Source organism: Malaclemys terrapin, chromosome 9, assembly GCF_027887155.1.
Source record: "Malaclemys terrapin pileata isolate rMalTer1 chromosome 9, rMalTer1.hap1, whole genome shotgun sequence".
NCBI lineage: Eukaryota > Metazoa > Chordata > Testudines > Emydidae > Malaclemys > Malaclemys terrapin.
This window is the reverse complement of record NC_071513.1, coordinates 29,137,574-29,153,811: the sequence shown is the minus strand read 5'-3', so window position 1 is coordinate 29,153,811 and position 16,238 is coordinate 29,137,574. Positions and strand designations below refer to the sequence as shown.

Sequence of the window (16,238 nt, the reverse complement as noted above, 5' to 3'; positions counted from 1 at the left end):
GGGAGGGAGGGACAATAGGAGCAGTGGAAAGTTATCCAAAGGACAAAACAAAGGTAGTGGGGTAGGGGAGGTTAAATAGCGAGCCAAATGAGAAGAGGAAGCAGGGAGACAGGAAACAGCAAGGTCACAGAAGCTGAGTAAGGGAGTTCACAAGAGGGAGAGAGCTTCTATGAAGCAGGATACACCCTGCCTGCCTGCTTTTCTGAACATCTATGATCCCCAACGACCTGCTAGAAAGTGAAGGACACTGCTGTTTAAGATGTTTATTGTTCTGTATGAGCTGTTCTCTTGTTTTATAAGAACAAAAGCGTGCGTGCAAATTAACTGCTTCACAACTGCTGCATCCCCCTGAGAATTAACCATAAACCAGAAGCTTCACACATTTTGGGTGGAGTTTTGGAAGAGGATGTGTTTAAGTACAAGGGAATTTGGAAGAGCCGTTATTGGTCCAAGGGGCCAGGCAGATGGACAATGCTTTCCAGTTCTCTGAAAGGGATGCCACATAAAAGGTTTGTGCCCTGACAGTGCGACTAAATTTCCCAAGATTGGGGCAGTGGCTGGACTCTGCTCAGACTCCAGGGGCTTAATGCAACTTGGGGACCCAAGGACACAGAGGCTTGGAGTCCCCTCGCAGCAATCCTAGCCAGGAGGGGTCACTTGCTAGGATCTGTGACAACTGTATTCCCGCCTGCTTGGCCTACATCTGTAAAATCTATTATTATATTAAACTTTTAAAACTATTTTTTCTGTAATTCTGTCTATATTTTGATCATTTGTAATAGCATATAAAGCAGTGCTATAGCATTCCAAAACATCTTCTAAATATTATTCTGTTTTCTGTAGCATAAAGTTTACAGAAAAGATTCATTGGTGTTTGTATACATTCACTTATTGTTAAAAAAAAAAAAAAAATGCATGGGACAATAGCAAGAATCTTACCTGATTTGGCTTCACTGACTGGGCTTTTGATTCTTCTTCTGTCGCAGCATATATATTAATAGATACAAATGCCAGACCAGCAGGGATAGCTGCGAGCGTTGCCATCTGGGAGACGGAGAGAGATAAAAAAAGGAATCTTTATTTGTTAATTAGGAAACTCTCTTTTCTCCTCTTCACTAAAATCCAGAGGTCATTCCAGTAACACTGACGTGACTGATCTAACAGACCAAGCATGTCAAATGATTTTAAATTAAAAATCAGGTTAAGAAAGTACCTTTTAAAATCCACTACTATCACACAAAAACATCAGAAACCTTTTTGATACAACAAAAGTACAAGAGCATTCACTTCGAAAGAGTTCCAGAGCCTGAAAAGTGCAGTCCACTGTATTGGTATGGCCCTACTAGTAGTTCTTTAGTAATTTTTTATTTATTAGAATTACCTCTGAGATGCAGTCTAAGATTGCACTATTACATCTGCTAGTTCAGTTTCAGAAAGGAGCAATTAATATTGTTTCCCACAGATATTATTACTGTCAGTACCATAATGCTATGTTTGGGTACTTCTGACTACAATCATTTTATTTAAAGTAATATTGATAGAACGGTTTTGTCAAACAAAATAAATAATACATCAGAAAGAATATGTATTGCAATAGCGTCTAGGAGACCCACTCATGGTTCAGTCCCATTTTGCTATGCGCTGTTTAAACAAAGAAGAAAGAGGTGGTGCTAAAACGAGTATGTATTTCCCTCACCACGATGGCTATTTAAAGATAGCTCATAGCATGTATATTAATAAATTCTGCTTCTCAAATATTGGATTTTACTAGTAAATCTCAGTGTTCTAATACATACACAAGTAAATACTAAGAAGAGTTTTATGGAGAAGGTATGTTTTATCTTTGAGTTCTATTTCAGATTCTGCCATATACTGGCTGTGTGACCATGGGCACATCACTTGGGCCAAAACATATAGTTTAGGCCTGATTTTCAGAGGTGTTGAAAACCCACAATGTAAGCCAATGGGAACTTGCAAGTGGTTAACACTTCAGAAAAATCAGGCGCAGTATATCCAAGATAGATATCCAAAAGACACTGGCCACTTTTGAAAATTTTGGCTTTAAATCTCTAACAGTAAAAGGTTAATACTTGCCTGTCTCACATTTGTGTTGGGTGGCTTAATGTTTTATATACACTGACTTATGTAGCTCAAAGTGGGTTGCTGTAATCTCCACTCCCAGTAGCCTATCAGCCTGGTTTTGTTTAATGCTTAAGTAAAATATGGAAGGTGGCATAAGCAAACAGATAAAATTTGTTCTTTTTTGCAAATGTTGTTGAAGATATTAGATAATTCTGTTCAAATACAACATCTTTTCAACTGACCCTTTTGGAGGTAATAGTATAGTCGGTTTACTGTTTTACAGCAAGAAAAAAGGAATGTCTATAGAGCATCTTGAATATGGTTCATGCTCAGTACCACTGGCTTAATTAATTAACTATCCTTTTCTATTTTTACTTTAGCATTTGTTTCATTTGATATTCATAATCACATGACTCTGCTGATGTGTCTGGTTCAGTCAGCCTATGTAATTTCTTTGAAAAATCAGTTTGAAAAAAAAAATACAGATGTCACTATACAAACAGGTTTCAGAGTAGCAGCCGTGTTAGTCTGTATCCGCAAAAAGAACAGGAGTACTTGTGGCACCTTAGAGACTAACAAATTTATTAGAGCATAAGCTTTCGTGGGCTACAGCCCACTTCTTCAGATGCATGCACTATACAAACACACACTCAAATATGGGTACAGCTCTGCAAGCAGAAACCTACCTAATACAAGCAACACTACATTGACCATAGTATAAGGAACAGGAAAAGGCTTTGGATTGCAATTTCTTTATAACTTATGGACAATTTTGATAAAGCATATCAGAACAGAAAAAAACATTTAATTTACTTTCAGTTTATTTCTATAATTGTTTTAAAACAGTAAAAAAAAAAAAAAAGGTTATCACCTCATTCACAAAATTGAAGAACTAAAAGCAAAGTATATGGAAATGAATAGTTTAGAACATCAGATATTTGATAACCCACAACAAAAAAGGGAAGATACCCTTTGTAAATGGAGTTCTTCAAGAATTGTGGTCCCTATCTGAATTCTAAGGTGGGTATGCACGCACTCCATGTGCCTGAGACCAGAGAACGCTTCAAAGTAGTGTCTGCTGGTTTGTGTCTACATTCTTGCTCACCTTGTGCTCTGTGCTGAGGGTATAAGGTGCGGTATGGTCAGACACCTCTCCAGTACCTCCACTTATTGCAAAATCAGAGATGATATGAAGTAGAGGGGAAGGAGGGCAGGTAGTGGAATACAAATAGGGTTTACACATCCTGAGAAACCCAGTTATGAAGGATAACTTCCCTTTCTTCTTCAAGTGCTAGTCCCTATGTGTATACCGCTGTGGGAGATTGACAAGAGGCACTCAAAGAGAAGGAGGGGCAAGTATGGTAGTGATATGGCTGCTTGTAAAATCACCATCTCAAAATCATGTCATCAAAAGATGAGATGAGGAGGCATGGACCAAAGCATAATGTCTCATGAATGGGAGGATGGAATTCCATGTTGCTGCCTTACAAATGTCAAGCAGAGATATTTCTTGAAGTGATGCCACAGAGGCTGCCTGTGCTCTTGTAGAGTGAGCATGTGTCCCATTTGAGGGAGGAAAGTGTGCCAGCTGATAAAGTAGAATACAGACAGAGATCCACTTGGAGAGCTTCTGTGAGGAAGTAGTTTGCCTTTGGGCTCATTCTGCTAGGGCAACAAATAGCCTAGGTGACATTCTGATTGGTTTCATTCTCTGTGCCAAAGTTTCTCTCACATCCAGAGAATGAAGTCTTTTCTGTAAGGCAAGGGGCTTCAGGAAGAACACAGGTAAGTGGTTAGTCCAGGTATGTGAAGTTCCAAAACTTCTTTAGGAATGAATTGCACACGTAATCATAGCGAGACTTTGTCTTTATGAAATATTGTGTAAGGAAGGTCTGCCATCAGGATCTCTGGTTCACCTACTTGTCTTGACAGGTGAGTCATCAAACAGGTAGCCAGGGATTTGAAACATGGCTGAGTAAGAGTTAAAAGTACTAAATTAAGGTCCCATTGAGGAGTTGGTCTTATTACAAGTGAGAAAGTTCGAATTAATCCTCATAAGAACATGGAGTTGCTAAATGTTGGAGGGTGATGTGCACGGATTACTGCCAGGTGAATCTATAGAGAGCTAGGAACAAGACCTGTCATCTTGAGGGTAAGGAGATAATCCAAAATATCAGGAATACTCATTGTCTTAGGAGATATACTGAGCTCCTGGGCCCAGACAAACGCTTCCACTTTCTTAGATAACATTTTTGGGGTGCAGTCCTTTCTGGTCTTAGTAAGGACTGCTTACACTGTTTTGGAACAAGAATGTTCTAGGTCCCACACCCATTCAAGAGTTTGAGTTGGGCTGACATACACAGAAGACTTGGGCCATTTGGGCACAATGAGAATGACTTGTGCTCTGTCCTGTCGAATATTCTGCAGTAATCGAGGAAGAAGAGGGATAACAGAAAAGACATAGTTCAAGCAGTCTGTCCAAGGGAGTAGGAGAATATCGCTTCTGGAGTACTGATCCTGAGCTCCCCTGGAACAGTATGTATGGCACTTCCTGGCAAACAGGTCCCAGGTAGATGTTCTCCACTGAGTGAAGTGGTTCTTCACCACTAAGCTGTGTAACTTCCACTCATAGTCAGTGACAAACTGTCTGATGAGGCTGTCCACCATCAAATTCTAGGTTCCTGGGAGGCACACTGCTGATAGGGTGATGTGATTCTTGATACACCAGTTCCATAAATTGACCACTTCTATACACAGAGAAATGGATCTTGCTCCTCCTTGGTTGTTTACATCAGATATGGTTATCATATTGTCTGACATTATGAGAATGTGGTGAGATGGATTAATGGTAAGACTGCCCTGCATCTTTCTTGGGCTGCTCTGAATTCCAGGATATTTATATGCATTCTGGTTTCCCAGGGCATCCAATCACCTTGTACTGTCCATATGAGTGCCCCAACTGAACAAGGAAGAGTCCATGATTACTGTCCTATCATGCATGGAGCACAGGAAAGGAACTTGTGCAGGAGCTTTTCACCAAGTCAGAGAAGCCTTTATCTTGATGGGAAGTGTCACTATAGTGTTCATGCTGGGTTTACTCATCTGTATTGTTCGAAGCCAAGCCTGCAGGCAGCAGAGATGGAATGTGGGAAATGGCGTTATATAAGTACATGACACCATGTGACCCAGCATCAGATCCAGACCCATGTCCGAAGGTTGTATATAACCTGATCTATCAAGTTTCCCATGGCTTGGAATCTATACACAAGGAGCTACCCCCTTGTTCTGATTGAGTCTATGGTCACCCCTATAAAACCTAGTCAGGGTAGACTCTTACACGTTCACAGAGATTCACAGGGATGCTAGGAGATGGAGCAGTGACTGGACATGTCCTGCTTGTGAGAAGCCAGTCATCAAGATATGGCAAGATGGTGGAACCACCCCATTGTGCTGTTACTATGGAAAACACTTTTGTGAAGACCCTGGGTACAGTTGCTAGTACGGAGTACACTGTATGGTCAGTGGTCAGGACCCACCACTAATCTGAGTAAACTTCTGTGGCAATATCAACATGAAAGTATACATCTTTCACATGGAGTTGTGATGCATGTGTCTTTTTCTAGGGATGGTATTACTGATGCCAATATAACCATGTGGAATTTTAGCTTGCGAATAACAACATTGAATCATAGACTATTAGGGTTGGAAGAGACCTCAGGAGGTCATCTAGTCCAATCCCCTGCTCAAAGCAGGACCAACACCAACTAAATCACTGCATATCAAGGATGGATCTCTACCATCCTGTCATTTTGGGGACTAGAAAATGTTTGGAATAAAATCCTTTTTTCCTTGATGCTGTAGATGTATTCACTCCATTGCAGGGAATGGAGAAAAGGAGATCCTTCTTCAGAAGGGAGAATCCTATGAGAGTGGTCCCTGAAGAGGGACAAGAAAGGGGTTTTTGGAGGTGGTGGGGAAGGAAACTCGATAATATAGCTGGAATGGATGATAGCCAACATCCACTGTCCACAGTCATTGTGGAAAATTGTGCTAGGTGTCCACCACAGCATATCTCGGAATCAGGTGGAGATGGAATCAACACTGGTACCAGGGATGGGATGAGAGATGGGCTTCTCCCTAAGTCCATGTCCTCTCCTGACAGAATCTCCATGCTAGGATTGGCCCCAACAACAAGGGAGATTGCAGGTCTGGAAGGATGAAGATACCCTCTGGAGTTCTGCAAGATACTGGAACCTCTGAAAGCTGTATCACATCGATTTGCACCATCGGAGTCAGTGTAAAGGGACTCTTAGTAATCCTTATAGGGCTGTGATGGTACCTCCAGTACAGAAGTGTCTGACTACATGGTCTTTGCTTGTACCAACCATTTCCCGGTCCCTCAACTACGAGGCTTTGTTTTAGTCGGTACTATGGTCAGCATCAATGACAATGCAAGGAATGGTACTGAAAGAGCTTTGCTCCTATGCATCTTCTAATCAATCATGAGGTTTATGAGGACCTAAATCCTTGTGTTCTAGGCATGAAGTCTCGCTTTACCTGGACAGGATCAGGGAGGGATCTCTTTTCTTAGCAGAGGATCTGCTCTTCTGCTTATGAGTGCCCCTTACTCTTATGAAAAAGCCCAGACGAAGGCTCCTTCACTCTAGTCATTACATTCCTGAGTCAAACATCAAGCTGAGAGGAGTACTCCTCTAGGGCTCAGGCCAATGTACGGGGGGGAAGAGGGGGAGAGGGGATGGAAATGTCTGCAACCTGGATCTGAGTGAGGCCTCATGGTATTCCATAGGTGCTTCTGAAGTTGAACTTCTTATGCCTGCCATGTTCAGCTGGGGAAGGCGACGCAGACACTAAATTTAACGTAGGTATGAGCATTTCTGAGGAAATACAGGCAGCCCTGGTGGTCATTGCTGACTGAGAAGGAGCAGCAGATGTGGTTCATGAAGCCCAGGCATAATCTAAGTCCCATGCCGGGGATCAGAGAATTCCCTGGAATTGGGGTTCTAACTAACTGCTACTTAAACTTGTAAAACTAGTAACAATGCTAACTACATATAAATCTTTGAAATAGCTAGCTCCAGACACTGGAGACTCAGGCCATGTACTGGTAAGAAGGAACTGGAGAAACACTGGTCCACAGAGCCCCTTTTCCCTCAGCACAGAACACGAGGAGAGCAAGGGAGCAGGTACAGAGCAATGGACACTACTTGCAAGAATTCTCCAGTCTCAGAAGCATGTATACCCCACAGTGGAATATACATGGAGATCATCACTCCAAGGAGAACCCATTATTTTTACGTATACAGAAAAACATTCATCATAACAACAACTTTACCTCTAAATATTTCCTTCTAAGTGATTCTGTTAAATGGAAAATATCAGTTAATATTTTCATTAACAAAATCTATTGAAAATGTTTACAAATTGTGTTTCTTCTAATAACATTGTTTATGTAGTTTAATGGGGAAAGTATATAAAATCAATTTAGCGTAATTATATGTTAACTTGCATTTAATGCTGATCAATGTGACACTACTGTGTGCATACATAATTGCTATTGTTCTTTTTCAAAAGTTTGTGTCGTGTGTGTATACTGAGATTATTGAAGAAAGAATAGTATTTATTTTGGTTAACGTTATTGTGGTGTGATGAAGTAAACAAAGCTGGGGTTGAAATCTTGAGCCTCTAGCTCTAAAAACAAAGGACTATCACTTGACCTACAAAAATGCATTTTACTCCATCTGTAAAATGTAGGGACAGTATACTTAAGTTAGCGGTATGAAACCTTACTCAATAATAAGGGCTATGAAGTGCACAAAATTATTAACACGAGCAAGCAGAACAACCGAAATTAGAAGAGATGGTTTCCTCCTGGCTCCTAGCCTGGCACTTTGTGCCATAAGCCAAAGGGATGGTATCTGTTGCTGTGTCCTGTCTGGAGCTCAAGCTCTGCGGGCCTGGGGAGCTCAGTCCAATTGGAATATTAAGAGGTATTAGGTGAAAGCCTCTACAAAGCTCTGTTGAGTATATGCAAACAACTGAATTTTTGCTGAAACTTCAAAAAATTAAGAATAAAAATTCCACCTGAGGCAGAGACCAAGCATGGAAAATTTGAGCAACATTATAAGCAAATGAGAATGGGGGCTTGTAATAGAAATTGTTATGCAAACTTAACTATGAAAAAGCGTCACTACCAACTTCATAAATAATATTTAAATAATAGTACCCTAAAATAGAAATCTTCACAATACAAAGGACACAGAGTACAGCAAGAAATAAACAAACAGTAAATGTAGCATTCATTTGGAGATTCTGACCTGGAGTTTTGGTTACATTTGTAAAAATGAATCAGTGGGTTTCAATTTTATTATCTTATAACTATTCCAGATCAGATCTTTTCATTTTATATGTAAAATAATTTTTTTTTTTAAACTGCCAGTTTTGCTAATTCAACCAGGAAACCAATGATCAAGATGCATTCTTTCTTGTTCACTCAGAGATGTTTCATTTGGAACGAGTCGGATAAATATGAACCAAAACAAAATCCCCATAAATTGTGTTGACTGTGCAGGATTAATGAAAATAAGGAGCAGTAATCAGTAAAGTCAGCAGTTATGACTAAAGCCCTGCAAATCTGCAGATATGTGCGGACCATTTTTGCGGATTGAGAACCAGACGCAGATACAAATTTTGTATCTGCACAGGGCTTCAGTTATGACTCTGAACACAGAAAGTCTCATCTATACGGTACAAGCCCTTTTCTTAAAGTTTCACACAGTTGCATTTCCACTAGTACATTTCCAAAGATGGTAGCACTAGTATAGGGAGGCTGCCAGCAATTTAACCACCATGTGATTAACCTGAGCAGGGTTAGGATGTTGGTTAAAATGCTATTGTCCACTTTATAGTAGTGTAATGGTGGGGAAACATGAAGAAAAATGCTGGCATAGACACAGTCACAAATAAGTTTGTTGTATTAAGAAGTGTCATTTTATATGATCACTTTTAGAACATAACTTTAAAATGATAATACATCTGATCTTAAAAGAAACTGTGATGTGTTTTCCAAGAGAACAGACTGATGAACAAACAGATCTTCCCTCTCATTATATTTTACGATCCAATCAGTCTAATGAAGAATAATTAATCACTGTTCAATCTTATTCATGTACATTCTTCTACAATATAGACTCTACAGGGGTCCGCAACGTTCGGCATGCGGCTCGCCAGAGTAAGCACCCTGGCGGGCCGGGCCAGTTTTATTTACCTGCTGACGTGGCAGGTTTGGCCGATCGCGGCCCCCACTGGCCGCGGTTCGCCGTCCCGGGCCAATGGGGGCGGCGAGAAGCGGCACGGGCGAGCGACGTGCTGGCCGCGGCTTCTTGCTGCCCCCATTGGCCTGGGACGGCGAACCGCGGCCAGTGGGGGCCGCGATCGGCCAAACCTGCCACGTCAGCAGGTAAATAAAACTGGCCCGGCCCGCCAGGGTGCTTACCTTGGCGAGCCGCCTGCCGAACGTTGCTGACCCCGATAGACATTCTCTGACTATTTTAAAACTCTACTATAGGAGTTTCACAGGTCTGCTATGGCTGCTCTACACTGCTTGGTTGGGATGAAGTGGCATATTCTGGCCAGAAAATTCCCCCGAGACTCTCTGCTAGCATAGCCACCTCCTGTGCCAACCCTTTCCCCAACTTCTGGAGTAGAGGGACAAATGGGGCTTAGCCTAGCAGAACTACACCTATCCTCCACTGGCTTAAGGTCACTAGAGTATGTCTACATGAAGATAAAAATACCTGCAGCTGACCCGGGTCAGCCACAGCCATACTGTGGGGCTTTTATCCCTGTGTAGGCATACCCTTAAAGACCTTATGCTAGTGGTATAAATTAGACAAGGGCAATGCAGCACAGGATTGGAAAGCTGTAACCAACTCCTTGATGCCCATCCTCCTACACCTAACAGAAATCTGGCATGGAAGTGAATTAAATACTCCATCTTTTTGTTCCTGATTTTTTTTTAAATTAATTTATTTTCTTTCCCCCGCCCCCACTTTTAATAATCATATCAATTTTCTTCCAGAATTGAAGGTATAATGCATGACCTTATCCCAAGGCACCATCAACATTATACTAATGGAAAAGTAGTTTGAAAAACAGTGGAGCCTGTAACCTTCTAGTACCTCTTCCACAGTCTACCTATCACTGGTTTTCTGCTTAAGAGAATTCACCCAGCAGAGCAACCCAAAGGCCCAAAAGTTTTGCTGTCACTCCTGAAAACCATCAGAAAAATGTTCCTTCCATACTCCCAAGGCTCTCAGTTGTTGTAAATATATATATATTTTCACGACTATTATTTTGATCTACATAAAAGCAATGTTATGGCTACTAGATTAATCGTAAGGTAGATCTGAATTTAACATTAACTAAAATTTAGCATGTGTTTGATTATAACACAAGCCAGTGACAAACTGCAATTAGTCATCAAAATACTACAAGAGAGGCAGTCATTAGTGCCTTAATAGAAGTTTTCATACTCCACTGCTCTTTTATTAGTTAGCCCATAATCTGATTTTACAATAATTTGCAAGTAAACGTATTTCTGACTTGAGCATCTCTCTAGAAATCATGGATAGAGGAAAAACTAGTAATATCTTTTTCAATGACATCAGTGAAAGCCATAACACTCAGGTTTGAAATATTTAGAGATCCCAGAACATCATGATCAAATCAAAACAAGGCAGATTTCTCCTTTAGACTTCTCAGGTAAATTATGTTCTATGCAATTTACTGTATGGATGTTTCAAGTGCCGGAGGTCCTTTCTATTCTGTTTCCATAACATTATTTGTAAGAACAGGAGATCTCTCTCATTGGCCAAAATTTCTTCTTCTCACACTACTATGCAGTGAGCTACAATACTGCTGGTTTGAAGAAGCTGCCTTTTATTAGCAAATCAATGACAGAGCAAGGATTTGAATTTAGGATTGTGTGACTTCCAATTTCATGCTCATTCCTCCAGATCATGAAACTGTTTATAGATACTGTTTATAGATATGATTATATGAGCAGAACTGCAAGACAATTTGTTCTGAAAAATATACACTGCACTCCTCTTAAGTCCAAATACAGCTGAATATTCTAATAATCAAGAGTATTATTATTTAGTATTTGTACTGCAGTAGCACGTAAAGGATACAATCAGGACTGGGGCTTTATTGGGTTGGGTACTGCACAAACATAAAATGACACTGTCTGTGTCTCAGGGTGTTTATAATATAAGATAGCTAAAGAGTAGGTTAGATAAATGTCTATCAGGGATGGTCTAGACAGTATTTGGTCCTGCCATGCGGGCAGGGGACTGGACTCGATGACCTCTCGAGGTCCCTTCCAGTCCTAGAATCTATGAAAAGATATCTAAGGAACAAAAAGAACTCCGATTCTAAAACTGAAATGTTTAGATCATGATGGTACTATAACAGCACACATTATTTAACCAATTTTAACTCTAAATCTAAAGTATCTTTTCTTTCCCTTTCTTTTTCATTATTGCATCCTTTCATTGTCACCTAACTGTAAACTGTCTGCTATAATATTTACTATACTTTTGTTTGTGTTGGATCTTTTTACTTCTCCATTTTCTTTTCTCCTACCAGTCACTTTCCCCAACTCTGTAAGAGGGTTTGCTCTTTGTCCTGCCTTTCACCAAAAACATTTTTGATTCTTTATAAATATGAAGAAAAATATGACAACATAATATGCAGTGTTCCTGACATCTACATTTGAAAGACAATGTAGGTGAGGTAATATCTTTTAGTGAACCAACTTCTGTTGGTGGAAGGAACAAACTTTTGAGTTACACTTTAGGTGCGAAGAAAGTAACCAAAGGGTCTGAGATAAATACAAGGTGGAACAGATCATTAAGCATAAGAGATTCACACATGCTGTAGGTGACCACTTACATGAAGTGGGCAACTAAGACATTTGATACATGCTTGGATGCTGTGAGTAGTGGCAAAATGTCTGATTTCAATTCCCTAAAATAAATTAATAGTACATACTCCTTGTTTGTTGTCTTGAATTTCAAATGGCATAATTCAACACATAATTATTTTCAATAGCATGGATTTGCTCCACAGTATTTTTTTTAACTGCTATTGGAAAAACAGTTTAAGAATTCACATTGACTGTGAGCACAAAGCCAACAATTTTAATTAACTTGGACAACTGTTTATTCAAATACAGAACACAATGCTTACAATACAGCACAATCTATTTTTGTATAGTATGCTACACAAGCCACTTTAGAAAGAATCAATATATCCAGAACAAAAAGCGAAGTAATAAGCCAACAGATAAAGACATGAATTGACTCACTGTATGGGAAGACAGGTAAAGAGAGCTGCTAGGCAGATGAGGCAGGCACAAATGTAAGAAGAATGCAAAGGTTAAAAATGTATAGTGAGCAGAGAGAGCAAGAAGGATTTAAGGTTAGAGAGCTAAAGGATGGTAAAAGCTCAAGGAAATTAAAAAACAAACAAACAAACAAAAAAAACCAGTAAGCCTTTTTCAGTTGTGTTCCAATGACAGGGTGGTGGTGGTGGAGAAAATAATATGGTCTCACTTCCTGAAACCTTGTGAAGTTTTGAGAGTAAAGATTTAGGGAGACTATCTAAACAGGAAACAATTAACACATGAATAACTGTTTTTGTTATAACAGGTCCTGGAATAAAATGCCCTGGTCTGAGATACAGAAGATAATTTATGAAAGGATGTGTACCTCTAAAAAAAGTGCATACATATTTCTATTCAGCCATTTGAAGATATGCTATGTTAAAACAAACTTTCTTTACATTATTATTATACACCGCTACCTCGATATAACGCGACCCGATACAAACATGAATTCGGATCTAACGTAGTAAAGCAGTGCTCCGGGGGGCGGGGCTGTGCACTCCGGCAGATCAAAGCAAGTTCAACAGAACGCAGTTTCACCTAGAACGCGGTAAGATTTTTTGGCTCCCGAGGACAGCGTTATATCGAGGTAGAGGTGTATTTATCATTACCAGTGGAACATTCTCAGAATGTGTCTTAGTTGTGACATTCTATTCCAGCACCAGCGATACTAGGTTGCAATATAGGAAAAGGGGAACCACAGTTAAATATTAACGTAAGTGAGAAGGGTGTAGGGAGGATACTGTTCATTAAATAAAGCTAGCTTTGTTTAATTCAGCATGTATACCATTGCGTTTACTGTGGTAAAATAAAAAGGAAAGATTTATATAGTGAATGGTGAAAATAGTCCAATTCTTGAATGCACTAATTGCTTTACTTTGGATGCCTATTAAAGACAACTGTACAATGACTCACAAAATGCAACTAATCACCACTTTACTGTCCAATAATTTAATAATTATTATGAATAATTGACTCAAAATGACAAAAGCAAAAAACGTCATCACGCTTGTGCTACATTTAAGAGACTTCACCATATCCACCGGTTAGTTTGTCCTCCTCTTGAAGCTTGATAATTAGGTCAAACATAGTAAAATAAAATTTATTGGTAATTTCAAAGCATAGTTAATTTAAACAAAGTAAAACAATTAAGATGAAATGGAGTAAGATATGCAAATGAGCCCTAGAACTTTCCTATTACATGGGTAAAGTCAAATTTTTTCTGGTTTCTTTAGGATTTTACATCTTCTTCTATAATAAGTTATTAAAGACAGAAAGAAAGCATGATCATGAAGTCTCTTCAGCTCTTGCAGACTTGCTAAAAAGTAGTACAGAGGGAACCTTCTGTACACAAGCTCAAGGCCATAAAAATCAAACTGGAGTTTTGTTGTTAATCAGGAGAAGGATTTCAGAAAATCAGTGAAGTGTCTGTCTGATTTTACGCCAGAGTTTTATTCTATTTCAAAACACTAATCACAAGAACTTTCAAGAAATGCATTTTAAACAATTTTTATATTGAAAAATATCCCTTGTCATGGAAGAGCATGAAATTCTAGAATAAAAATTCAGTTACTCAATATCTGCAATGCATTTTTGTGTGATCTTTTTTATTTTTACTAAGGAACTGATTCAACCCAAATAAAGTCAATGGAAATCTTCCCACTGGCTTCAATGGACACCGAATCAGGCCATAAATGAAAAGCAGCACCGGGTATTGCTCACAATAAACAACCTTTAATAGTTCCTAAAGCAACACTTTATAAAAGGAATGGATTCAAAGACTATTTTCTAGAGATGAATCCAGAGTGAGTCTGGATCCAGATTTCACTAGAATTGTACGGTATTCAGAGCCAGAATTTTTGGTTCTGGAGTTTCTCAGTGACTGGCATTCTAGACTGAAAGCTGGTCACTGAAAACACTCAGAAAGATTGGCAAAAGGAGACATCAGTACTGTGTAGTACAGGGGTCGGCAACATTCGGCACGCGGCTCGCCAGGGTAAGCACCCTGGCTGACCGGGCCAGTTTTATTTACCTGCTGACGTGGCAGGTTTGGCCGATGGCGGCCCCCACTGGCCGCGGTTCGCCATCCCGGGCCAATGGGGGCGGCAAGAAGCCGCGGCCAGCACATAGCTCGCCCGCGCTGCTTCTCGCCGCCCCCATTGGCCCGGGCGAGCCGCGTGCCAAACGTTGCCGACCCCTGGTGTAGTATATCACAATGTTCTTCTTAGCCTGCATGAAATTCTTTTATTTTTTTGTTGGGGGGGGAGGGGGGATTTTGTTTTATTGTGGGAGGGCTGGGAGCAGCGGTGAGTCCTGCCTCTGGGAGTGAGGGCCTGTGGGAAGAGGGTTGGGTGGCCCCCCGCGGGGGAGGGGTGCAAGACAGAGGGGATCAGGTCCTGCTCCCAGGGTGGAGGGGGTGACCCTGGGGGAGGGTAAAGGGTCCTGCCTATGGAAATGTGTGGGTGAAGCCCAGAGGAGGTATCAGGTCAGGTCCTGCCCCCTGGTGGTGGTGGTTCGGGAGGCTGGTCCTGTCCCTGAGAGGAGATGGGGGGAAATCCCTGGGGGATCGGGGTCCTACTCCCAGGGGACTTGGAGGGAAGCCATGGCGAGGAGGTAGTTGGGTCCTGTGCCCAGGGGGCAGGATGGGTCTGCAGAGTGAGCCTGCCTGTACTCAACCCATAGCAATGGCTCCTGTCCTAGCCTCCTTCTCCAGGCATTGCATAAGAACATAGAACATCAGAGCAGCCATATTGGGTCAGACCAAAGGTCCATCTAGCCCAATATCTTGTCTTCCGACAGTGGCAAATGCCAGGTGTCCCAGAAGGAATGAACAGGGCAAATAATCATCAAGTGATCCATCCCCCTGTCGCCCATTCCCAGCTTCTGGCAAACACAGGCTAGGGACACCACCCCCACCTGATTCACAGGGTTGCAGCGCTGCTCAAGTTTGGCCCAGCCACCTCTCCTTCATGACCAGTGGAGCGGGGGTCAGATGAGCCAAATTTGAGTGAGTGGTACTGCGACTCTGTGCACCAGGTCACAAAGCCTGGAATGGGGGACTGGGCCCAGCTCTGTGGGACAGGAGCTGCTGCTGCAGGATAAGTTCTCATTTTATAGGTTGTTTTTATTTCATTTTGTGTTATTTTGCATTTGCAAAAAACATGGGGCTCTAGATGTCTCTTACATGAATAAAAAGCAGATCAGCCATCTCATCCCAAAGGACTAAACTAGTTTTATAAAACAGACTAACAGTCTTGATATTATTTTTGGTCACAGAACCATGAATAGCAGATATTTTGCTTAAATGGAAAAATTCTGGCATAGCTATATTTTCCAGGAAAAAACTCTGCTAAAAGCATAATTTCTACAGTAATAGAACTGGAGTAAAACACATCAAAGTATAATAATAAAGCTGTCAAAATATACCTACATAATTTGGGCTTTAAGTCTCTGCATTTCAAACAATCTACTTCCAAGTGTTGAAAATAATATCAGAGATCAAAAATACAGATTCTGCAAAAAGTATGAAAATTAAAGAGCTGCAGGACTACAAAGCATACAGTAGCTTACTACTCAAAGATTTAGGGCTCCATTATGCTTTAATCTATATTCCACATTTATGTGATTCCTGGAAGACTGTTCATCAAGTTTTCATGAGTTTTAATGAGAAGTTCTCCCTCCAAAAATG

The 16,238-nt window shown here is 40.7% G+C and overlaps 1 protein-coding gene across 2 annotated transcripts in view; it reads right to left on the bottom strand.

Moving 5' to 3' along the window:
- APOOL (apolipoprotein O like) overlaps positions 1–16,238 on the bottom strand; it is a 47,544-nt gene that overhangs the window by 24,352 nt on the left and 6,954 nt on the right. For both annotated transcript variants that reach the window (XM_054039127.1, XM_054039128.1), the window contains one exon: positions 940–1,044. In XM_054039127.1, the coding sequence (XP_053895102.1) occupies positions 940–1,044 (105 nt within the window). The remainder of the gene's footprint in view (positions 1–939; positions 1,045–16,238) is intronic.